The 25,984-nt window shown below is 32.6% G+C and overlaps 1 protein-coding gene across 9 annotated transcripts in view; it reads right to left on the reverse strand.

Moving 5' to 3' along the window:
- LOC134852203 (voltage-dependent calcium channel subunit alpha-2/delta-3-like) overlaps nucleotides 1–25,984 on the reverse strand; it is a 107,960-nt gene that overhangs the window by 74,373 nt on the left and 7,603 nt on the right. For 4 of the 9 annotated variants that reach the window (XM_063868521.1, XM_063868524.1, XM_063868523.1 and 1 more), the window contains exon 1: nucleotides 6,754–7,634. In XM_063868521.1, coding sequence (XP_063724591.1) covers nucleotides 6,754–6,857 — 104 coding nt within the window. In that variant the 5' untranslated portion in view covers nucleotides 6,858–7,634. Of the gene's footprint in view, nucleotides 1–6,753; nucleotides 7,635–7,792; nucleotides 7,845–25,984 lie in introns of those variants that run through there. The other 5 variants (XM_063868520.1, XM_063868518.1, XM_063868517.1 and 2 more) reach the window with 5 other exon arrangements.

A 25,984-nucleotide genomic window follows, 5' to 3' on the forward strand; every position in this document is an offset into this window, starting at 1 on the left:
AAGGGTAAGATACCCTTTTTTAACATGAAGATCAATAAAGGAAATAGGAAAATGAACGATCTGGACCAAAACTGCTATTGATAAAATAGGGTTTACTACCTAAGTAGAAGTCTTAAAGGGCTGCTTCCTGAAGGGTTGAATAACCCGTAAAGCATTCCTGATGTAGATATTTCATATTTTGTGATCAAAAATGGGTAATTATTCAGACCTACATCGAATTCAAAATTCAAAGTCAATGATAAATTTAATTATTGTTCCGACCATTCAAAATGGGTAGCAATTTTGTATTCGGGCGTGTTTTAGTGTTTTTTCTTTTTTTTTGCTTTTTTTTCAAGCAAAATCAACTACCACAAATAATCATCAAAATTGGTCGAGTGATATAGCATATTCAGCCCTTTAGTCGTGATTCTAATTACTTAAAAATTTTGAAAAAATTGTTCTCGTATTGAGAAAAACAGCTTTAACAATTTTGATTTTAAGTCTAAGCTTCGAACGAATAAAACGAACGAGCAGGCTTCTCTATGCTTAATTTATGCCGTTTGCAATACCCCGCCTAAAGATAACTCAATTTTTTTTTCGAGTAAAATTAGTTTTTGCAGTTTTTAAAGCCATTTTGGGAATCAAAAATTTTAAAAAATCAAAATCCTGTTTTAATATGATTGTCGAATATGCTCAAATTCTTGGTGTTGGAATAAATCCTTTTATTGCATCACAAAGAAAAAAAATGACACTTAATTGAAAAGTTTTTTTTTGTGTGTTATGAGACTACGTTCCGAACATTCTGTGCTACTTGCCCAGTAATCGGCTATTCTTTTTAAAACTTGAGTTTTTCAGTGCCTTGAAATAAGCTGTTCATAATGAAATATTGGTCTGATTTAAAGTGCTGATTTAAATTATCTGGACAAAAGGAATAGAATTTATAAATTAAAACCCGTTTTTCACAAATTGGGTTGATTTCAGACAAAAAATGACGGAGACAAACCTTGCTGCTTAGAAATTAAGCAGAAACAGTACGATGCAATGTATTTTGAGAAATCGTGACCGAAAACTTTACCCCAAAAACGATAATTTATCGCTTTTTAATCATTCAAAAATTACAGCAAAACTCTTTCACAGTACTTTCAGCATCCTCCAATAGTAATGAGGTTTCGCGATTTTTTGTTCCAACGACTTTCAAAGACTACATGACGGTCTTTTTGTTCCGACTTTTGATACGAAAGTAACGGAGTATTTGTGCTCGGGGTGGGTTTTTTTCTTCAGACAAATTTCGACTTTTTAACTAGCCATTTTTGACGGAATTTTTTCGAAAGGTATTGTTGTCTTGAGCTCAAATTTGAAAAGATATTTCACTTGTGATCATTTTTCGTAAAGTTATGGGGGTTTAAAGATTGTCATTTAGGCCAATTTGAACAATTAATGCGCGATATATTTCGCGCTATTAACGCGTCAGCGAGATTTAATCTGTCTTAGAAATAGTTCCAAATTGGTTTAACGAAGCTTGTTTGCCATAATTGATTTGTTACAAGCAGCAAAATCTATCCTTTTGTACTTTTATATGGCGTGTGGGGGGATGATTTTCAAAAAAAAATTCAAATTTTAGAGAAAAAAATTTTCATTTTGTTTCATTTTTAAATTTTTTTTAAAGTTATTACTGCTCCATAAACATTAATAGCCAGTCGGAACATTCAGGGCTTCGCCCTGATACGAGCAGTCTTGTTATGCTTAGGGTACTTTTTATTATTCAGACCAGTTTTAACTTTCAACTAAAAAAATTTTGACGCAAACTTTTTAAACAGTCTGCAAGAGAGTGTTGCACTAACTACGAAAATAAATTTTTTTATCTGCAGTCAATGTCGAAAAGTTCAGGGCCATGAAAATTGAAATTTTGACTAATTCGAAAATATTTCGTTCTATTGAGGTGTCAGCGGCAAAATAATAGAGATGAGACACCATTCCAAACTGGATTGAGGCGAACTATTTGATGTAACTTATACGTTAAGACATGCAAAAGACATCACTTTAGTTTTGACATAGCAAGCTGGCAATTTTTTCTTGAATTCAATAACGTTTTCAGAGCGTTCGTAAGCGTTTTTTTGTAGCGAAAGTGGAACATAACATATCCTGATTCAGTACTGGAGCAAAATGTAGCGAAATTCAAAGAAAATGAGAAATAGATATCTGTGGGGTGGTTTTCTGAAAAATACCATCTTTTAAAAATAAATTTTTTAGTGGTAGAACCTGAAATCTACCTTTCTCTACTATTATTTCAAAAACTTTATCTATGACGCTCAAATTTTTAGACGAAATATTATACTGCACACAAATTTCCCAATTCAATTTCTCAACTCAGGCAATCTAGTGGTCAAATAAGACATATTAATAATACAATTAGAAATTCGAGTTAAAATTCGAAATTAACCATCATTATTAATAATTCACAAAAATTTACCAAAAGTTGTAAGAGCCCGATTAAAGGGCAGTAGATTCAGGGCTTCACCATGATACACGAGCAGTATTCTTGAAAATATTAATGAAGCAAAACTAACTTTCTTTGGGAGACCGTTCTGGATAAAACAGTCAAAAAATAGTTTTCTTACCAGTTTTCTCTAGTTTTCTTACCACGAAGGTAATTCTGAAATATTATAATACATTTTATATCAGAGCCCATCATTAAAAGATTGTACAGCTTAATGCTTTTGCGATAGAATAACAGAAAAACAAAAAAATTTTATTTAATTTTTGATACATTTTACACTATGATTGAATATACAACTCGAAAAAACGGGATTTGTGAATACTTTGAAAAATTTGGTCCAGATTTTTTTGAGCTTCCAATTCCAGCAGCTGCTAGACTGCCTTATGTATCATGAGAAATATAAACACGAACTAAATTCATTTTCATCAGCCCAAAAATAAAGTATAGAAACCCCAAACTCAATTTTGAGAAACTTGATAACATGATAAGAAACGGACTTTTTGGACGGAATAATTCCTGAAACAGTCAGTTTCTCCGATTCCACTGAGAAAAAATTTCCTTTTCTAATTTTTTCATGAACTTCAGGCAATAAAATTTATTGTGTTAAGGTTTTTTTGATCATCTTTAACACTTTCAACTTCATTTAAATAGGTCCATAAATTGAATTGCAGACCGCATGGTACCTTGAATTTACAGCAGCTCTCATTGTTCAATGTTGAGAATGGCGAATTAGATTTAATCAAAAACTCGCTTTTAAAATTGGACAAATTGGATGAAAACTCGTTTGATCACACCGAAAGGGGAACAAAAGAGCGGAACAAGCTTGTTAACATGGACAATGAAGCCTAATGAGTTTTGCGTACTTCAAAAAACGCCCGTCCCGAAGAGCTTCTAATTAACGCCTCAACCTAAGCAAAAGAGGGTTGAAAAATGATCACTCCAAAACTGAAAATGCAGCGGAAAATTTTAAAAAAATTTTACGGTTGAAGAGAAAAGAAGCGAAATACGTAATGAAAAGCGTTTTTAGATAAATTTATGCTAATTTGAAACAAAAAGATATTTCATCAAAGTCAGTTAGAACCTTAATCATGCTTTTATTGCTTTGAAAAGAAAAAATGTACAACAATCCCATCTCCTAAGGGCAGACAAATCTTAATGAGTGACATAGTACTTTGTTTGAAAGACATTTATTAGAGAATCAGATTGCTAAGAAGTTGGGCTTGGGTGCTTTAAAAAATATTCATCATCAACTGAGTAAACTCTCAAATATGCCATCTGATCGAAAAATGATAAGCTAGAAAGCTATCTGTTTTCCTGTAATTTGTTCATAAAGAGTATCAACAACGTAATTCTTTCTTTCGTTTTTTTCAAAGCTACCACTTTTAAACCAAAAAAGATTTCACTTTTTAAATTTTTTGAGATCTTTTTGAGAACTTTTGAGATTTCCTGAGGTTTCTCTGATATTTATTTGGTTGCATATTCTTGAAAACTAATTTGTTTATTATAAAAACAAGACTGCTCGTATATCAGGGTAAAGCCCTGAATCTTTCGACTGTACCTTAATTCATATCGAGTAGTTTTTGAGAAAAAAAGAAGTGAAAATCTTTAAATTTTGGACATTATCAAAACGTGAAATTTTGATTCGTACAAAATTAATACGACGAATTAGCTAGCCTCAATTCAATTTGGAACGATTTTGTTGTACGGGATAATTCGCCATGCATAAATAATTCGCTTTAAGCTCTCAGCATTATGAATAAACTCTTCGAAGCGCGCATTATTTAGTCAGTCCAGAAAATGACCAATTTGGTCATTTTCAAACCAACAAAACTGTACAAAAAAATTAATTGGAATTAAAATATCTTTTTAAATTTGAACTCAGGAAGTCAATATCTTCAATGGGGTATAATTTTTTTTGAAAGCTATTATTTCGATCGGCGAAAATTGACCGAATAAAAAAACCACACCGAGCATGAGCATTCCGTTGTCTTCGAAAGTCGATAAAAACAAACTCACTAGATTTTCAGGGAAATTTGAGAAAAAATTATAGAACTTATCTCTTTAGAGGATGAAAAACACTTTTGTCAAATTTTTCTGATCGGTCTTGGCAAATTAAGCTTATGTATCCAGATCTCTCTCTGTTTTAACTTCAACTGCTCCAATCGCCAAAGAAATTAAAGATCATTATCGAAGTAAGCCATGGGTTTTTCCACAACTGATTTGAAAAATTGCCGTCTTGTCTTAGACGCAATAAAAATGAAAAATCGAATCATCTACCACATTTCGATGTTTATCTTAGAAATTGATAATGCTCAGCAAATGATAAGTTTAATCTTGATGATTTCAATGAATAAATAAAGTAATGGTTATAGAACTTGCCATATATACAGTTTTTAAAAATAGCAAGATTCGTGTATTAGAAGGAAATTTTGAATGTCTGGATTGCCATTTGACGTGCTTGACTTAGAAGTTATTGAAAACAAAATTAAATTCAAAACAAATTTTGATTTTTCAAAATTTCAATTTGAAAATGTTCCCCATACGCATATTGAAGCACAAATTGATGTATAGGTCTAATAATGCAATATATGGATCAATTAGCCAGCCTCATTTCAATTTGGCATATTTTTCAAGCCAATTTTGTTCACCGTTTTCACTATAAAAAGTAAAAGCACTTAAAAAAAATAATTTTTGGTCGACTAATTATCGCAAAATGGCACCCTATAGACACTTATGTTCTTAGGACAAAATATCACGGGTTAGATATACTTTTGAGCTGAAGTCATCAAATTGTCTGACAGGATAAAAAATTTAGTTGATGAAATTGCTACAGAATTAATATTCGTCCGGAAAAAAAACACCCTCGTTTCAAAATTAGTAGCTCAAACGCGTCAGATTATAGAACGAGCAGTTTAACTAGACACGTGGAAGTTGAATAAATTGATTTGCGAACTCGTCCGCGGGCAGCATGAAGATCCAGGAATCAAAACACTGAGTAAAAAATTCTTCTGAAACTTAATCTAAATACCCCCTCCATTGGGCATATATTTTTCTCACTTTGTTGAAAGTCGGAACAATATAGCAGATTAAACGAGGTATTCTAAATTTCTTTAAATTATCGCCGTAATTACGAGCGACAAGAGAGCCATACTCAGTTGATAATTGCTTTGTTATAAAATGGCCTGACAAAACAAAAGTTTTTGAAATTTTTGAAATTTTTTTTGAACTAAATTACAACTGGAAAAATGTATTAGGATATTTCGCTCGACGCAATTTGACCGCAGTGAGCGGTACTTGCGCTCTGTGGTTAGTTTTAACCCGAAAAATACTAAACCTCGGGAAAAAATACTAAACCTCGCTATAAAACATAACAAGACTGCTCGTATTATGGCTAATTTCTGAATGTTCCTACTCTTTTTTAACATTTATGGAGTAGTGCTCAATTTAAAAACATCAAATCTTAAAAAAAATTTTAAAAAGAAGAAAAAATTTCACTAACATTTTTCGAGTTGTTTTTTTTTATATATAAAATCACGCTAACTAAATACTACTTCTAGCGAAGTACTTATATACTACATGTAGCTAAGTATTAAATAGATCAAAAAAGATACCTCAATTCAAAAAGGATTTCTAGGCCAATTTCTAGTAAATTGGCCAATTTTGAGGATTTCGAGTAAATTGACGAAATATTCCAAAAAAAAAGAAAAAATTTTTTGGTTGACGTTTTTTTTTTTAAAAAAAAAGGTTATCCCTCCACACGCTAATGAAAACTACAAATTGATGCATAGCGTCTTCTATTCTAATAATATGACTAAATGTTTTGCTTCAATTCAAATCGGAACGCATTAATTACGGTGTTATAAGAACGCAATATATTGCGCGTTAATTATCCCAAATTGGCCAAACTAGCAGTTTTCAAATTCCCATAACATAAATCCAAGTGAAATATCTTTTTAAATTTGAGCTCAGGAAAACATTATTTTTTCAGATGATGTAAAAAATCCGTCCGGTCAAAAATGCTTAGTTAAAAAGTCAAGAACAGACTGAATCAATAAAACCACCCCAAGCATAAACATTCTGCACTTTCTTCGAAAGTCGGAACAAAAATATTTCATCTTGGGAAAACATTTTCACCAATGTTTTGTGAAAATGAATGTAATAGAATATACTTCAAAACTTGAAGAAAAAAAACCAATCCGATTAACCAGAAGATTAACTGAGCTGAATAAAAATTTATTGAGTCTTGAAATAATTTTTTTTTGAAAAAGTAAACTAACCTGTCCTTGCTGATTTCGTGGTCTTTTGTGTTGGATGTTCGTACCCCTCCGATATTCATAGAAATAAGAGAAATAATGGCAAGTATTTGGAATTGAGAAGACATTGTAAAATAAGTACAATGGTCAGTGGTGTGGTAATGTCAATCAGTTTAATTAAGGGCAGTAACAGATCCCCGAACTCAAGTAGACATGTTTGCTACGGGTATCGTTTGCCTTCTTTTGTGATTTCGGAGTCCAGATAACTAAAGCATTCAGAAAAAGTTTTATCGATTTTTGTTATCAGAACTTTTATTTATATTCTTTTTCCATTTCGGGTTAAGAATCTTTTTTTTTAATTTCAAAGATATAGAAAATTGCCGATTTTCAGCTGGTTTGTTCTAACTATTTTTCAGTGTAGACCAAAAACTGCTTTTTAAAATGTGTTTTCAATCAATGGGAATTGTTTGCTAAAGGAAATTCACAAAATTGATTAAACGAGGCGGTCTACAGCGAATAAGGAGTCTAGCGACCCGTATGATACATTTTGCCTAAGGTACTTTAAAGGGTTGGTATTAAACTCAATTGCAAAACTGACCAAATGGAAAAGAAGCTGAAGTGCTTTTATTTGAAAAATAAGCCTATTCGAATATTGACTAATCAATGAACTATTATTGCTCAGAATTATTCAATCTAAAAGTTAACGTCAGCTTTTTTTGGTTGGAACGACGGAAGATTTACCCTCTCATTTTGGATCGATTTTGGGTAAAATAAAGAGGATATATGTGTGATAATAAATTGAAAATTTAACCGCCAAATGGAAATGCAAAAGACAGTTGAAGTAAGCTTGGGGAAAAGGTGAAGAAAAAATTACCCCCGGGAAAATCGAATTGAAGTCAAGATAGTTCCTTCCTTTTATCAGGGTTGCATTTCTATCTTTATATAGTTAGCATACCATATTATCAACTCGCCAATCACGAGGCAAAATGAATCTCAACTCTCTGGTGCATGCAATAACTTTTTAAACCCAATTTTTGAACCCATTTCGATTAAGAAAACTTACCATGACTTAATACAGATTAGATTCCGCCGCTGGTAAAATTTCACGCTGATCAAAATTTCACGCCACAAAAAGCTTTCAAGGGAAGGTCTGAAAATCAAAACCAGAGCGTTATTAATGGAATAGACAAAGGAATCTTTGAACCAAAAGCACGAAATTTCCCCTTCTGATAATCCCAGTTAGACGATAATGAACTAAGTGAGGGAGATTCAAAAAATACAACTATTTTTTCTCTGTTTTACCAAGCCCGGGGATGATAAAAACGAGTTGCAGGAAACCACGTGAAGTAGATTATGTCTCACGGAGGAAAATTAGAAAAAAAAACATGACAAAAATTATCAGATTGAGCGACGACGCGCAAACCCATTATCTTAAGTGCTAATTTTAGAAATATTAATTGCCTGAAGTTCAAAAACCAACCAAATGTTCGTCACATGTTTAAGCGTTGCGTTATGATAACACACTTGAGAGTTGTTGCACACGGTTTAGTGAGCAGTTACTACGAGTTATCTTGGTGTTATAACCAGTGCTGATAAATTATAACTTAGCAGCAGTCAGGATGGCCATCAGTCTTACCTGTTTGAAGCCAAAAAGACGCTTCAACTCGAAAAAGTGACAGCTCCTTGTCGCATTAGCCCCACTACTACTAAAAGTATTGTAGGATGGAATTGCATTAAGGAGTCAACGTTTTATAAGGCAAAGAGTGACAGATAGAATTAGGCTTTACTTAGAATGTGAAGCCAACCAGCCGTGAAAAAATAGCCAAAAACCGGACAATTAATTTCTGCTTGGAAAAAGATAGCGTACTCCTTTGAATAAACCTGAAAATTTCAAGCAGACATTTAAATTTTTAAAACATCATTTGGTTTTGGTATTTTGGGTTTTTTCGGTTATAACCCCCTAAATTATGAAAAAATGAAATGAAATTTTTTATTATATCATTGTGACACTGTTACTAGGAAATGCACAATATTATTATGAGGCTGGTAAAAACGAACCATTTTTTCTTAATTGAGCCTCAAACTGAAACTGACTTTTTATCCAATTTTTGCCATTTTTCTGAGCATAAACTTCATTAAAAGGACTCTAAATGCGTTTTTAATTGTCGTTAAGTTCGCTTTTTTTTGCCAGTTTTTAGCTCGGTTTAACGCTCGGGATGTCAGCTCTGCATTTTTAGGGAAAAACAGTCAAACTTTGTAAGAAAAATTTTCATTTTTGTTTCTTATCATTTAGGGGGGTATTACCGAAAAGACGCGGTATTTTTAAGACTTTCCGGAAAAAACAACTGGATCTTATCAACTAGTAGCATACCTATTTTTCGCAATAATAATTATAAACATTAAAACCAAACTGTTGTTTACGATAACTGATGAAAGGTTTCCCTGCTACAATCTTCGGCTAATTTTATGCCAATCAATCACTTGACAATTTGGAAATAACCAACAGCCTCAAAGTTGAAATATAATCTCAACTATGCAAAGATGAAAGTGACATGTATTCAGTATAACTTTATCAGCCAGACATCAGACACTCCTAAGTCACGTTAGGGGAGCCCAGTCGTCTTCAGGGTGAATGAAAAAAGAGATAAGAAACTTTAATGACCTTCAGCATCACTAATGATACTTGGTTCAAAGTTGAATTCGGTACTCTGTAAAGTCCGGATCGATTTATCATCCTTTTCATTAAATGCACCAAGTTAAATCTTCTGTCAGTGTAAAACATAAGATTATAACTTTCTGAAAAATATAACCTAATTTTTTCTGAAACATCCAAATTTTGGCACATTTTATGGATACTTTTACTGGCTAAAAATTGCTCATTGAATGATTGATTATTGAATTTCCGAATATTCCGTTTTCTCGGCCCTCTCATCGCTAACTTTCCGGCAACTGAAAAATCCAGAATTTTCCTAATTTCACGCATTTTAGGCGATCTCATTTATAACGTTCTGCATCATGAGAATCTTCTCAACCATCTAGTATATTTCAATTTTCAGCCTTGCCATCTTAAAAACATGTTTCTGGCTTATAAAAGATACGCTTAAACAAAAAAGCGCAATTTTGATTATCTCTTGGATAATAGGATAATAATCAATAATCTCCGCTTCGAAATTATCAATTGATTGTTAGTTTGATTGAAACAACAGAACATTGAAAGTTTTCGTTAATTATGTTTGAAACTTGTATGATAACCTTTTTTTTCATACCTAAAAATTTTATGGCAAACAGTGTTTAAGCGAAAAGTTTATTTGAATAGCAGTTTTACGTTCTGAAAAACCAAAAAATGAGCTGTTTGAAAGTCTTTTTCCCAAAAACAGACGTCTAACATGAAAATACAGGTTAAAAATAAACTGCTTTCGATGATCAGTGGCTGAAAAAAATAGAAAGCCTTTTGACAGTCTTAGATTTATCTTTTCTTAAAAAAATTCTGGCTGCACAAAAGCACATAAAAACTTCATTGTAGTGCTTTGTCACACACTCAAGGTATGAAACTGTACGATAAAATGTTTTTCTTCTAGTCAAGTCAATCAAGACGGTTTATAGGAACGAGGAGGAATAGTTTTGAAGAGAAATTTAACAAAAATCTCATTCAACTTTTTTTGAATGAATTGGAAGTACAGAAAATTAAGAATGGGACGACAAAAAATGTAAGTCTTGAAAAAAATTTAATAAGTCGGGTAAAAAACAATCTTTGATTTAATAGGAACTAGAAAAAAAATTTTGGTGAAATTTCACGGAAACTATAGAGAAACTTCCATATAAAATTGGTTTTTATCTCTGTATGATCAAATCTTCAGTGCGATAAAAAAGAAAGATGAGAAATGTAATGACATTGATCAAAATTAAGGTTACTGGCTCAAATTTGATCTTGGTACACTGTATCATACTCCTTGTTAAATCACGCTAAGATGTTCCACCACTGTAAGCTTTTCCATTCTCATTCATTGAAATTTCTATAATAAAATTTCCGGAACATCCACTTTTTGCCGATTTTATAGATAATTTTTTGGGTTAAAATTGATACCATTTATTACGTGTCCGAAAACTCCATGTTTCTCATTGGCAATTTCCCGATAATTTATGCAACCTCATGGATAAAGTTCTGCATTTCAAAAATTCTCAAGCAACGCCAAGGAATGATCTGATCGTTTTCTTTTTCCATCCTTTTTATCTATTTTAAAAGCATGCTTCCGGTTTGAAAACCACACGCTTAAAAAACCAAAAAAAAACACAGTTAGTATTGTTTCTAGATTAAAGTTCCTGAGTTAGGACTGGTGTGTAACTCATAGAGTAATTTCGGATAGGGTACACCGTCTGCTCGTCACGCTATCTTATTTTCGGCCGGATAGATTCGTGCAACTTCTTAGTCTAATACCGATCCTAATCTTACTCTTATACTATCTAGTCTCAGGTTGTTTAACTAGTCTCTGCTAGGCTCAATAGATCTAGGGTATACTGGTTTATTGCGGCTGCTGAAGTGCTCGGGAGAGTCCAACTAATTTCTAAGTTAAATTCAAATCTCTCTGGTGCTGAAATTACAAGTAACTTCAGCACTTACAAATAAGTGGGTTGTTAGTTAGATGGATCATGATTGGTTAATATTAAATACTTTACATTGGTAAAACATTTAATTTATCCAATCATAAAATATAGTTTAGATCAGGTTCCACCCATCCGGGTTTTACAGAGTTTTTTAGAACAGTTCTTTTGTAGTTCAAGGATGGATGATGGACGTTGGTATTTGGCGAACATCATTTTTCTTTTGTTTCCTTTTTGTTAAGGAAGTTCCAGGGATCTGGAATTGAGGACACAAGACGTTGTGTTCTTCTTGTGACAACGACTGAGTCTCTGCAACAGCATCAATTCTGGTTTCGGAATGGTTGGCTATGTCAGGTTTTTCTGTTCTTCGGAGAGAACTTCTTTTGTGTTTGATCTAGCTCGGGAATGGCGTGGAGATTGTGCGTGGAGGGGATGCCTGGTTACTCGGATCTGTACGTATACTTGAACATCGAGGTGGTCATTGGTCTAGTTCAATGAAGTCCTTTTCTGCGAGGTCAAGTCGTACTCTAAATCCTTTGAGTTGTGATTGTGAGCGGCATATCGATTATAGTTGGTCATTCTCTCTCGAGTGTAGTGAGGTCGTCTTGTCTTTTGATGTTCGTCCTTGGTGTTGTATTCTGATCTATATATTGCATCATGTGATTTTACATTTTATAAAACTTTTATTAATTTAATATTTTTTAATTATGATTTTAGTTAGTTGTTTTCACAAAAGCTTTTTGTTTTAGTTCGGTTATTTTGAAGAGTTACTCACCCTTGAGTAGCTCTTATTAAAAATAAAGGTGTGGTCACAAAGCGTGGATGTAGCACGGTGGGTTAGGCCGGCTATAGAGCATGCTCAGGACGTCCTTTCCTGGTGGGTTAGGCCAGGTGTGGGAGTATGATTTCATGCGGTTTTTATGAGGGGTCCTGTTATGTGACAACATTTTATGTTGGGTTTGTTGTGGTTTTACTTATGTTTTGTTGGTTATGTACTTTTTCCAAAAAGCAAATTGTTTGTGGTATGGGTTTGTCTTTTGACTTTTTTGTGTTTTATTATTTCTTTCTAAGACTTTGTAATAGTCTTCAAAAGAATAAATTATCCAGTTTTAAACTGGGTTAATCCGGTTTGGGTACCGTTGGTTTCCTTTTCTTAGTCATGCTGTTATTTTATGATTTGTGGTATTTAGTAAGCTGCGTTGGTTAGTTTTGTTTAGTATATGATTCCTTTCCAACCGGGTTAAAGGAAAGTTTGAAACTTGTTATTATTTGTTAGAGTTGTTGAGTGTGAAAACTTGAAACTGAAATTCATTATTTTAAACAATTCTTCGTGGGCGAGCTGTGCGAGTGTGGATAGAATTTCTGTGCGAATGAATGAAAATATCAAAAGGTTAGTACTGCAATTGCATTTTATTAATTTACTGCATAGAATTTGGAAATTTACTGCTAGTAATGGGGGAATTTTAAGATACAAATTTTCATCATATGTAGATTTACTGCTTTTAGGGGAAAATTTTATAAATTAATTTACTGCATTGGTATTATATTTATTTAATTGTTGGTGCAGAAGTTAAAAGGGTCTTAAACAGTTTTGAAGAAGTTTGCTATTTTTTATTTTTCTTTTGTGAATTTTTCAGATGATCGAAGATGAAGGCCTCACTGGTCGCACCAGATGAGTTAGGACTGGTGTGTAACTCATAGAGTAATTTCGGATAGGGTACACCGTCTGCTCGTCACGCTATCTTATTTTCGGCCGGATAGATTCGTGCAACTTCTTAGTCTAATACCGATCCTAATCTTACTCTTATACTATCTAGTCTCAGGTTGTTTAACTAGTCTCTGCTAGGCTCAATAGATCTAGGGTATACTGGTTTATTGCGGCTGCTGAAGTGCTCGGGAGAGTCCAACTAATTTCTAAGTTAAATTCAAATCTCTCTGGTGCTGAAATTACAAGTAACTTCAGCACTTACAAATAAGTGGGTTGTTAGTTAGATGGATCATGATTGGTTAATATTAAATACTTTACATTGGTAAAACATTTAATTTATCCAATCATAAAATATAGTTTAGATCAGGTTCCATTCCGCTCATTAAAAACAGCAATAATTAATTTCATAGAAAGAACAAATGTAAAACTTTCACTCATTATGTTTGGAACTTGTATGATCAACACCTTTTCGATCCTGGTTTTTGTAAGGCTTCCAGGTTTGAAAAAAAAAACGTTTTAAAAACCAAAAAAAAAACAGTTATTTTTATTTCTAGGATAAAGTTCCGCTCTCTCAAGTTATCAATTATTAGCTTTATAGAAAAAACAGATGCAAGACCAATTATTCGGTTAGATTTGATGGAGGTTTAGGAAAATTTTTATAGCTATGTATCTTAAATTTTAGTGAAAAAAGATGAGAAACTTAATTGGCCTCGATCAAACGCAAAGATATTTGGCTCATATTTGCGAACCCTGTGGATAACGCTCCTCTTTTTTAATGCACAAATTTGAAATTTCAAGAATGAAATGTTTTTTTTTTTCACATAAAAAACGTCTAATAAACATTTTTTTGTTCATGAAATTTCTATGACTAGCAGTTTTCGCTATCCAGTTCCGATTTAAACTCTAAGAAACTAGTTCCGATTTAAAATTTGAATAACACACTAATTAAGAATTTGCTCTAGTAAGGAAACTCAGAGGTAAAGTGGCAGCAATCACAATGATAAACTAATGTTACGACACTTTCATGTTATGACCTTTTCACACAAAAACATGTAGCATTTTGTGTAGCGCTAGAAAGCTTCTACTTAAAAAATCCAATGGTTGAAAATAGTGACACGCCGTGTCTTTTTACAGAACTATGTTTAATTTATCGTAAAAAAATATGACTGTACAATAAACCCTTAACTACTTAATAGTGGTTTTTGGTAAGTTTTTTTTTACGTCGGCTTGATATAGTTTTTTGATGACCTCGTACATTACTAATGAAATTTGACTCAAACGAGAATTTGATACCTTGTAGCATCCTTATCGAATGATCACCCTCATTAATTAAATGACGTTTAAATCTTCCGCCAGTGTAAACTCTTTGAATATAATTCTTCGAATCTTGTAACCTCAAGTTTTTTCAAAACATCCCCATTTTTCTCATTTCATGGATGATTTTACAAGCTAAATTCTAAATTGATTAATGATTGACTGGTCATTGAACTTCTGAATATTCTCGTCCCATGCCTTCGTGATTTTTCCTGAGATATTTGATTCCGCTCAAAAAAGCCACGTCATGAAAATTTCTTTTCTAATTAACTGCTTTTTTGCCAATCTCATGTTGACATTCTATCTTATAAAACACTTCAAACCCCTGTCGAGCTCATAATTTTAAAATTCCAGCCTTTTTACTCGTCTACTAAACCTTTCAAGTTTCAAAAGATATTCTTAGCTGGTTATCTTTTTTGGTTATCTCTTGGATTATTTTCCTCGCTTTAAAATTTTCAATTTTTAGAATTATAACAGATCAAAATAATGAAAAAATTCAATGACCATGCTTGAAAACTTGTATGATAAGCTTTCGTTATTCATAAAAAAAGTATGTGAAGCAGTTTTTGCGCCCGGAGTTTGAATGACAAGCAGCTTCCATTTCAAAAACCCACAAAACGAGTTAAGTTTGATTCTTTGTTTTTGCCTAAAACCATAATAACCCAGCCATTTCCCTAATAAAAAAACACAGAAATTAAGCGACAAAAAACACAGATGAACGGCTTTTGGTGATTAGTGGTTGAAACAAGTGGCATGCCTTTTGACAGTTTTAGCTTCACCTTAACCTAAAAGGAAAAAACTATGACTGTAGACAAATATTTCAAAACTTATTTGTAGTTTTTGAATAGTTTGAGTGAAAAATTTTGCCTGGGCTACATTATATTCGGAACAAAAATTGTATTCAAAAAAATTTTTTCTGCAAAAGTTTTTTAACGTAGAGTTGTATTTGCAAAAAAAACTTACTTAAAAATCGAATCGAAAACACATCAGCGAAAACACATCATAAGTCAACAATGAAAAAATTTTGTTGTTAATCACCGGCCTTTAAAACCGTAGAATAGAGAAAAGCCTTAAAAGTCTTCAAACAGTCCTCCAAAATTCAATGGAAAATGAATGATAATTGTTTTACTTACGCTCAACAATGAAACTGTAAAATAAATTATTTTATTCTATTCAAGTCAATCGGGGCCGTTTATAGAATTGAGAAGGAACAGGCTGGAAGTTTTCAGAAGATTTCAAAAAAAAATTGAAGAACCAAATCACTTCTTTGAAAGAAGCAGAAGCTTTCAGAATTTCATGTACAGAATATTAGAAAAAAAAGCAAAAAAAAGGTATTAATTAAAACAAACAGAGAGTTTTTTTTTAATCTGGAGCCTTTTTTATGAATTGAGTAAATCAAAAAAAAACATTTAGTGATTTACTGGATGCTGGACAAAAAGTCGATGAAATTTGGCAGAAACTTTAATAAAATTTTCATTTAAAGTTGGTTTTTATCACTATATGAAGAAGACATCAGTGTAAAAAAATCAATTAAGAGCTTTAATGATCTTGAACAAAAATACGGATACTTGGCGTAGAGCTGATTTTGATACACTATTAAGTCGGGATCGAATTAACATCCTCCTCATCAAACAAATCGAGCTAGGAATTTTCTCCAGTGTTAAGTGCTCGGTTAGCACTCTTGCAAATTCTAACCTAAATTTTTGTAAAAGATGCGCATTTTTGTCCCTTTCCGATTAAACTTATAGTTTAAAAACTGATTATTGAATGGTTAATTATTTTTTCACGGCCACCTCTTTGTTAGTTTCTCGGCATTTATAACTTTTCTTCAAGAGTGAATTTCATGGAAAAGGCTCCACTTTTAGAAAATCTTTAACAACCATTTTCAGCCACTGCTCAAAAGACGCTTAAAAAAAACAAAAAAAAACAACGCAATTGTTTTCAATATTGATAAAAGTAGGCGCTGTAAAAATTTAACATGTTAAATTTACAAAAAGAAATGAATAATGAAAACGATCACTTATTGCGTTTGAAATTATCTTGAGAAGCATTTTTGAGCATAAAAAGTCTATGATAAGCAGTTTTTGTGCGAAAAATTGTATGACTAGTAGTGTTACATCAGAAAATCAATTGAATTTTATTTGAAATTAATTCTTTTTCTAAAGATACAATCACCAAACTTTTAAGTGGCAACAATGACAGAGATAAACTATGTTTTTAGATTGGCCATCTAATTTAGTGTTATAAATTTCACATAGAAGAAAAGCTAGCAAGTTCTCTGGCAAGATATCTAGCCAGCTTAAGTTTGTGTAAGGCTAGCCAGCTTAATTTTGTGTAAGGCTAGCAAGCTTCTGCCTTGAAACAATTAATGTTTGAAAAGACTGGCCTGTCTTTTTGTAGGTTTAGGTATATGTTATTATTTTAAAAAAAGGCTGCACAAAAACAAAAAAAAAACGCTTAGTTGTTTAATTGAGTCTAATTGTGGTTTTTAAGAATAATTTGGGTGAAAAATTTCCGACTGGATTACGTTATGGATAAACAAAACTTTTGCATGCAAAGTTTTTTCTATCTGTAAAACTTGAATAAATTGCAAAACCATCAGTGAGAAAAAACAATGAGTCAGAAATTATACAGTTAGCTTTTTTCCATCCCAAAGCTTTTCAGAATCAGAAAAATTCAAAACAGTCGAATAGAATAAAAAATAGTTTTAAAAGCTTTCAAACAACATTTCAGATTTTCTACAAATTTCTAGCATTTATAACATTTTTAGAAAATCTAAGACAAACTGTGTTATTGCGGATAGGTCAACCGAGGCGGTTAAGAGGAATGAGAGGGAGTAGTCTGTAGGTTTCGAGAAAAAACAATATAACAGTCCAAATCACGTTTCACGGAACAAGCGGAAGTTTTCAGAAATTCATCTACAGATTAATAGGAATAGGATGAGACGGCGCAGACTTGTAACGAACGTTTGAAAAAAATGGAAAAAATCTTTTGATCCGGAGCCATGTTCACGATTTGAGTGAAATTGGTCAAAGTATCCATCTAGGATTTCGTCGGAATGAGACTAATTGTTCGGTGAGATGTGATAAAACATTCAACAAAAACCTCCTTGATGGTTGGTCCTTAATGGTTTTCGCTGGAAAAATTGTACCAATTCTAGCAAAAAGAACAAACTTTTTGCTTAATGGAGAAGAAAGTCCTCAAAAAGAGATGAAAGTTTTAGAAAAATCTGCATGCACATCAAAATTGGCAGAAAACTGTCACGATTAGACTATAGTGCTGATTTAAAATAACCGGACACAACGAACAACTTCGATAAATTCAAGCGCGTTTTTCTCAGATTGGGTCAACTTTAGACAAAAGATGATAAGAAGAAAAGTTTCTTGGAATTTCACCAGATTTAATATTCTGCAAACTTTTCTTTAAGTTCTTAATCAAAATTTTATTCCAAAAATGGGTCAATTTGGCTTTTTAATTAATCAAGCATTACGCTGAAACTACCATATTGATTGAAGGGAAAATTAGATCAAAAGAAGCTTTTTACACAGCCCAACAATACTCTAGAAAGATAAAGTTTTCAAAAATTTGTATACGAGAATATATTTCTGGTTGATCAAGGTAGTTTTGAAAAAAGGTCATTTTTTATATAAAAATGAAAACTTGTTGGCAAAAAAACCTCCAAACATTTTACGCAAAAGTTTTACTCTTCTAACACTTTTTTGGGCTATGTCAGAGGCTACTTTTGTTATAAGTTTTTCATCAATTAATTTGGTAGTTCTCAATTGCTTAAGAAAGCCAAAATAACCTATTTTTGGAGTAAGTTTTTGGTTCAGGATTTCGGGAAAAACTTGCACCATTTTAATTCTGGCGCATTTCTAAGCAATTTTTAATCTGTTCCAGACCCAATTTGAGAAAAACGCGTTTGAAAATTCAAACGTTAACCGTTGTGTGGGGTTAGTTTAAATCAACGCTGTATAGATACTTCAAACGTTGATTAAATAAAAAATGAACGGCTGGAGAAAACCATGGTCAGACCGGAGTAATTGAAAAAACAATGAATTTATGGAAAATTAAAAGTTCTCTGCCTTTCGATGTATAAATCGTCTTTCTTTAAACAGATGCGCGAAAATGTATAAATTTTTGAGCGGCAGCGGCCAAAATTGGACGTTTTTACTTGCCGTAATGTGAGTCCTCCGTCCGAATCGTCACGCGGTTCCTTTACTTGCTATCAAAAAATCGATAAGCGACCACTGATTGAAAAACTTCGCTGGAAGGGAATAGGCGGAAACTTACTTGAGCTAGAGTCTCAAATAGACTGCACTCCTCGTGAAAAGATGTTTTTAATTCATAAAAGCATAATTGCCGTGAGCCTGAAAAAGTGCTTGATGAGAAATGGTTTAATAAATCTTGGAACGGTTGAAAACTTGAACAATAAAAAAGTATCTTATTTCAATTATTTCGAACCAACCCTGGATAAAACAGTCATAATTGTTTTCATCAGGCCCGTGATTCATTTTCGGCCTCAATCTTTGCTGAGAAACGCAGTAATCTCAAATTGCGCTGAATTTTTCAGACTAAATTGCTTAACTATCTCGAGTTCAAATTGTGATAGCACAAAAACATATATTAATAGTCTGGAACGTCAGCGGAGTAACTGTATTGTTTTAGGGAAAGTAAAGTAACTCCGGATCAAAAGACAGGAAAATATCATCAGAACGGGAAAATTGGCCATAAAAATGAAATATTCATGCAAAAGCGAATGACCATTCCCAACATAAAAGTTGAATTTGAGGACCTTCAAATGACGATTTCGAGTCTATTTATGTTTAAACTCTGTTACATAAAACAGTCATCAACGTAAATTTCCAGGAAGTTGAAGTCATATCCTTTACTCATCACTTTACTCGCAGTCACTTTAATTAACCAGCCATTCCAGTCTACATAGTGAAGACCAAAATGCTACTCTTGAGTAAAAAAAATGATTAACAAGTTTTTGTACGGTCCAAACCAAAGCTGAAAAGTCTTTATTGTGCGGCCATACTCGTTAGGAGGAATTTCCTTTGATATGGCAGAAACAAGATGACTATCGAACTTCAAGAAGATCAACCCACCAAATAGTTTTAGCAAAATATATCATCAAAAGATTGTTTTTTTATTTTTGTATTTGGTAATTTGCAGGCTCGTAAAATAGTTTAGCACCTACAACAACTTTTTAGTTATTTTCTTTTATTAAAAACTTACTTCTTTTATTAATCAACTAATGAAGATAGTTTTGAAAATAAAATTAACAGTCTTTAGTAATGATGCTCAAAATTTTAAACGAGATTCACTAAAGATCAATTCAAACACTTTTGATATTATAACTAGATGACAATCCAATTCCTCTTTAAAAAAGTTAAGAAGGAACTCTTGCCAATTTTTTTTTCGGATTTTCTCACTCCAAGTTTTGTCAGTTAAAAGTAAGGGAGCAGAGGGGCGTTAATTAGTTTTCTAATGAAGATTTTTTAGTGAACAATGCATTTTTGAATACTTTTCCTTAAGATAAAGTAGAAAAACTGCCTCGAATGTCATCTACTTGGCCTTAAGCTACCTTAATGACGAAAATCATGACTAATTTTTGGTTCCTGCGAATTGCAGAGGAGCTAAAAATAGGCCTTAACAGTCCTGTCGAGGTTAGTCCATTTCCATTTATTTTATCTCCCCAAATTCCAGACTGTTTTTTTTTGTTGAGCAAAGCTCTTTGCTTGCGACTCAGGGTCGTTTTTTTGCGTCTAGAACTTTCACGTGGTACCACTATTGCAGCGAAAATTGGTCAGGTTGTGGTAGACTTGAAGCTAGAGGTCAAGTGAGAGCTCGTTCTCACACACTATCATTGCTACGGCATGTGATCGATTACATTTTGTTTTTTGAAATTCATTTACTGGAATGCTTTAAGTGTTAAATCATAAAACAAAAAACGCAAAAGCTACGGACAGTAAAATGCTTCAGTCAAAATATACTTAGCAACGCCATTTTTTTTCATGGTTTACCACGCCAAAATTGGTTACTTTGGTATTAATCTGGATTCCATAGAAGGAGCGGAGCTAGGGTTTTTCAAATTGGGGCGGATTTTCAGAAATTGTTCGAAATTTTTGTCGATCTTTTTTTAGTTTGACCATATTGATTTGCCGAGCATTCCCAGAACACTGTAAACAAAGACCTTTTTTGATCAGAAAAAGACGTTTTTGGGCATTTTTAGAAAATCTTGACCAAAAAATTCCATTTTTGTGGAGCGCGTTCCCCCTCACAATTAGTACATTTTGCGCTAAAGGCGCCTTTAGCAAATCAATTGGACGTGCTCTTGGAGTACATCGAAAGTCCTAACTAGATCTGTCTCTAAATGCCTCATGAAACAAAGCATGTTTCTATAAAAGTTTTTTAGTATTATGGTATATTTACCAATTACACTTGAAAAATATGTTGTCCGAAAAATGCAGTTAGCCTATTTTCTCTTGCTGCTCTGGTCTTCAAAAAAATCTTCGCCGCTTAAAAAGTACAAAATAAATTTTACTAATCCATTTTGAGACAAAAATTATCTTATTTTTCTACTGAGAACAGTAGCGGGGATTCGACCCCCTGTCTACCCAAAGTGTCCCCCCTTTGATACTAATTTAAAACATCCATTTTTTGCTGGCTGACCCTATAATTTTTCTTAAGTTTCTTGGAATATTTTATAGGGGGAGCGCGCGCCGAAAAAACAATAATTTTTGGTCAAAGCTGTCCAAAATGTGCCTTAAAACGCTTTTTTCGGCCTGTTTTTTTTTTCAAAAACTGGCTGCGGCACAAAAAATTTGGCAAGAAATGCCTTTCTAGTGACTTGGGAGAGCTCGGAAAATCAATTTGGTCAAAAAAAAGTTGTTCAAATTTTCGAACATTTTTGAAGTCCGCCCAGCCCCCGTCGAGAAAACTTCAACTGCTTAGACACTAAGGGGGGCATCAGTCGTTTTTAGTTTATCTAGAAAACCTATATTGACACTAAAGTAATTTACCAGAATCTTTATAACCAGCGACTGCTACGATATCTATTTAGTTTTGCGTTTGATGCGGATTTGTTAGTTTTTTGATTAAATGCTTCTTTGGTGAAACGCATCAAACGACGTCGCAAAAGTCCTCTGAGATCAGGCTCTCACTATCATGTTGTTTGATGTTGACTACTTAACTGACGAACAACTCAAAATCAGCCAAAGATAGATAAAAGCCAGACTATATTAAACAATTTAAGCCCAAAGATAAAACTTATAAAACGGAAAAACAGATTTTAATTGATCTAGAATGTTGCATAACTTTGGGTCACATGAGTTTTCCCACACTCAAGTTATGGATTCATCAAGAATCATCTTTCATAATGATACGGATTGAACGTTTTTACGACAATAGCACTTTTCGATTATAATTCATTTTTTCCTACTCGTTTTCATCTTGATTTAAATTTGTTTTTAATATTTTTATTCTAAAGGTGATTGCTTGCTATTTAACTCAATCATATGCTTTCTTTTGATCGGTTTTCCAAACTGTTTTTCTGTCATAGTCTCTGTTATTCAAAAAATAAATTTCCAGGCATTTATGATTGAAAATGTTAACTTGTTCCGTTGTAGCTGTTCTGATTTTTATATGCAAGGATCTTTTATGGTGACAGTTTTTATTTAATGGTAACTTTATTTTTGCTGAACTACGTTTTTTCTATAATTGAGCTGTCTCATCGTCTGTAATAGATTCCCTAAGTTTCTGAGAGTTTTGGTCAAAAATTTTAATGTAAAAATTTTGAAGTATTTTGAAGTACGGAAACGTTTTTATTCTGAAACATAACTGGATATACTTTCCTTGAAGTATAGGAACTACCTCATCATCATTCTGAAACGTAACTGGAAATAATAGCCTTGAAATATATGAACTACGCTAGAAACTACGTAAAAGAGCGTTTTTTAGCAAATAATTATGAATGCCGTTTTACAGGGTTAGCTTTGAGAATTACAGGGCTTTATCAACTAAATTTGTCTAGAATTGGTTTTCATTGATAAAGGAAATGGCAAAAAATTTGTATTTTTGCGAAAAAAAATTGTGTTAGCATTGGTAGTTAGAAGGTTTGAGCAACCAAATTTGCCAGGAAACACAGCAATTTTCGGTAAAAACATGGAAAAAAACTTTAATTTTTTGAAAAAAATTGATGCATCACCCACAGCTAAAAAACAAATATAAAACTGTCAAATTTTTAGTTTACTGTTTTTCTCATCAAATTTGATTTGGATGATCTTGTTCTTTGTTCTGATTTTTGTTTAGTATCCCGCGATGGAACTGTTGCAGGTTGTCGGCATGTTTTTGTACCACAAAGAAGACATTTCAAAAAACATTGAAAGCTTCATGGATCGATTATCCTAGTGTTGTAGAATTGAAAAATGGTGGTTAGAAATCTTCTTTGTTCATGCTTGTAAGTGGGGAATTTTGTATTTTTTGAGATTTTTTACTGGTTTATATACAAAAAATTGTTGTCCTCATTAGTTCTGATTCAATCGCTGGTCATAGAAATAACAGAACAAAATCTCTATTTTTTTATCACAGAAATAGCAAAAGAAAACTTCAGATTTTATTCTGATCAGAGAATTATCAAAAAAACCTCGTTCTAATCAGACTTTGTTCTAATCAGACAAATAGCAGAAGGAAAACAGTAGTGTAACTGTTCAGTTCTAATATTCAGTTCTAATATTCATATATTCAGTTCTAAAACAGTACTGCAGTGTTTTCTGTGATTATTCTCTGATCATACAGTACCGCAGTGTTTTCTGTGATTAATATCTGATCAGAGATGAATTGCCACTTTCCAGAATCTCACACAAAACTGACATTTAACTGTTAAGTTTCTGGAGAATTATTGATTTTCTCTGTGATTTGAACCCGGGATGGTTAAAGATGCAATGCTCAACTTCAAGAATTTGATGAAAATAAAAACAAAATATTGTTTTTGGCTCAGTCGATTAACTGTAGTAAAATTAAAAGCGATGCCGCACATAGACACATGTGAGAACAATATAACGTTTTCGTGTTTTCCGGCTTTTTTAAATTTTGAGTTCGCAAAAAAATTGAAAAATTAAACAACAAAGCACATTGATGTTAAGAACTTTTTCGATTTGCATCAACTTAATAGAGAAAAAATGAATTTGTTGAGAATAAAAACAAATTATAACCTAATATAATAGATTTTAATTCTTTTTTTGCTGTGGAATCAATCGATAATTTCTATAGCAATTATCCGACCACATGGTCGTTTAATTTTGGTATCCAGAGCGGTTCTGTGGACAATTTTACGCTCAATGAAAATCACTTAACATCGATTTCTAATTTTTTAAAAAATTTTGTTTTTTAATAATTTTTGTTAAAGTACGGATTTATATAATCTATCTAAGAACTTGAACTGGATTTTTTTTGGAATAACATTCTAAACATATCATTTAATAAACTGCATAAATCTCGACTTATGTTTATATTGATTTTCTAAAAAAAAAACAGTTTAGTAAATATTAAGGTTGCTAGGAAAAAAAAAAAACTTTTATCCTTGAAAAACATGGAAACATGGAAACTGCATTGTCCAGAAGAAGTAAATGCTATTATAACAAAGACGTCGTTAACTCAACCTAAGGAGATATATTTAGCTCAGCTTATGACTTTGAATTAGCAGTATTTTTTTCGAAATATTTTTGGCGATTAATGGGAAGTATTATCAACATCTTTTCTACCATTAGTGTTTTCTGAGAGGAAGATTGGTGCACGGACGCTTAGGATCACATTAATAAAAGTTGCATGAAATTACGTTCACCAAGAAGATTCGATTTCTCAACATATATAAACAAGAATACTCGTACCAACCCGAAGACCTAAATGTTTCTTCAGCTTTTTGAGGTCTATAGAGCAGTTTGTTTTTAAGAAAATGATTTTTTGAAAACAAATTTTAAAAAGGTTTGATGTTTTTATGAAAATCATCCCCCTTACTCTGCAATAGTCACAAAGTGATAAATAGATTTCGCTCCCAGTAACGTAGCTACTTTGATAAATAGCCTGCTTCGACCATTTTGGAACGCTTTCGAAGAAGGAACAAATCTGCACTTACGCATTAGCAGCGCAAATTATATAGCGCGTTAGTCGTCCGAATTTGGCCATATTAACTATCTTTAAGCCCCAAGTCTTACAAAAAAATAATCACTGGTAAAATATGTTTTCAATTTTGAGCTCATGACAACAATACCTTTTGAAAGACGTAAAAAAACTGTGTCAAAAACTGCTAGTTAAAAAGTCGATTTTTTTTGCGAAGAAAAACAACCCGAGCACAAATATTCTGTTGTTTTTTTTTTCAAAAATAGTCGGAACAATAATGACACATCAAAAATGATCATGTTTTTTCAAATATTCATCCTTTTTTCTATATTTCGAGAACAAGCAATTGTTGCGTTATTTTTTTTTTAGTAAAAGGTGTTTTTTTTCACTATATTTGTATGTTCTCAGGGTAGGGTTTTATGAGTAGAAAAATCTAGCATTGTAACGGCCTTGAACTCAAATTTAGAAAAATGTTTCACCTATGATTAATTGTTTTAGAGTTAGGGGGGTTCGAAAAATGCTAGTTTGGTCAATTTGGGACTTTAACGCGCGATATATCGCGTTCTTATAACACGCGTAAAAGTAATGCATTCCAAATTAAATTGTGGAAATTCATATGCACGTATTTCTTAGGATACAAGACGCTTAACACATCCCTTTGAGTTTACATTAGCGTAGGGGGGCATAAATTAAAAATAAAAAAAATTGTCTTTGTTCTTCAATTATTTCGTCAATTTTTCAACCAAAAACATTTCAAGTTGAAAATGTTTTTGCAGTCGAACAATAACCTCAAAATGCAGTCGGAACAATAATAAATCTCAGAAATGTCTCAGTCTCAGCTGGCTTTGCTATTATAAAATCACATTGACTCAACAAAAAAACAGCAGCCGGTCACAATTTTGTCTTTCGTGATTTCTGGCGACCTTGTCAAACATTAGCAACAATTTGAACCAATTTATGAAAAAATTTTAAGCATCAAATAATTGGGTATTCCTCCGTAAACTATTTCCTTGCCCTGCTCGTTGGCATCGCGTCACCAAACTAACAAATATAATTCAGTACTAACCTCAAGACAAATCAAATCGCACAACAAAAGAGTATTAAATCCACGGCTAGAGAGTCTAGGCTGTTAGGTTTTGGCTTGAATTCTAAGCAGCCTTACTGCAAAAGTGGGAGACTCAAATGCGGTCCTCAGGGATATTTAGAGCGGCTTAATGGGATGTATCAAATAACTAGTTTACGTCTCACACTAAAAATCAAATAAATTTAACTGTATATGCTAGCGTGCTTGAAAAACGGGAGACGCGGTTGGTACAGAATTTGTTGCCGGTTGGAAGAGAGTTTAAAATTAGATAGCAATTTAATTGGATTAAAAATGCACCCCAAAAGCGTCAAGTCATGTCAAGAAAACTAAGACCGAGGAGACTTTTATCGTAACAGCGCGTCGCTCCGTGGTAATCCACCTCATTTTCAATAATAGAAAAATTTGATCAAATTTTCTAAATTAGGGTG

Source organism: Symsagittifera roscoffensis, chromosome 7, assembly GCF_963678635.1.
Source record: "Symsagittifera roscoffensis chromosome 7, txSymRosc1.1, whole genome shotgun sequence".
NCBI classification, from domain to species: Eukaryota; Metazoa; Xenacoelomorpha; order Acoela; family Convolutidae; genus Symsagittifera; species Symsagittifera roscoffensis.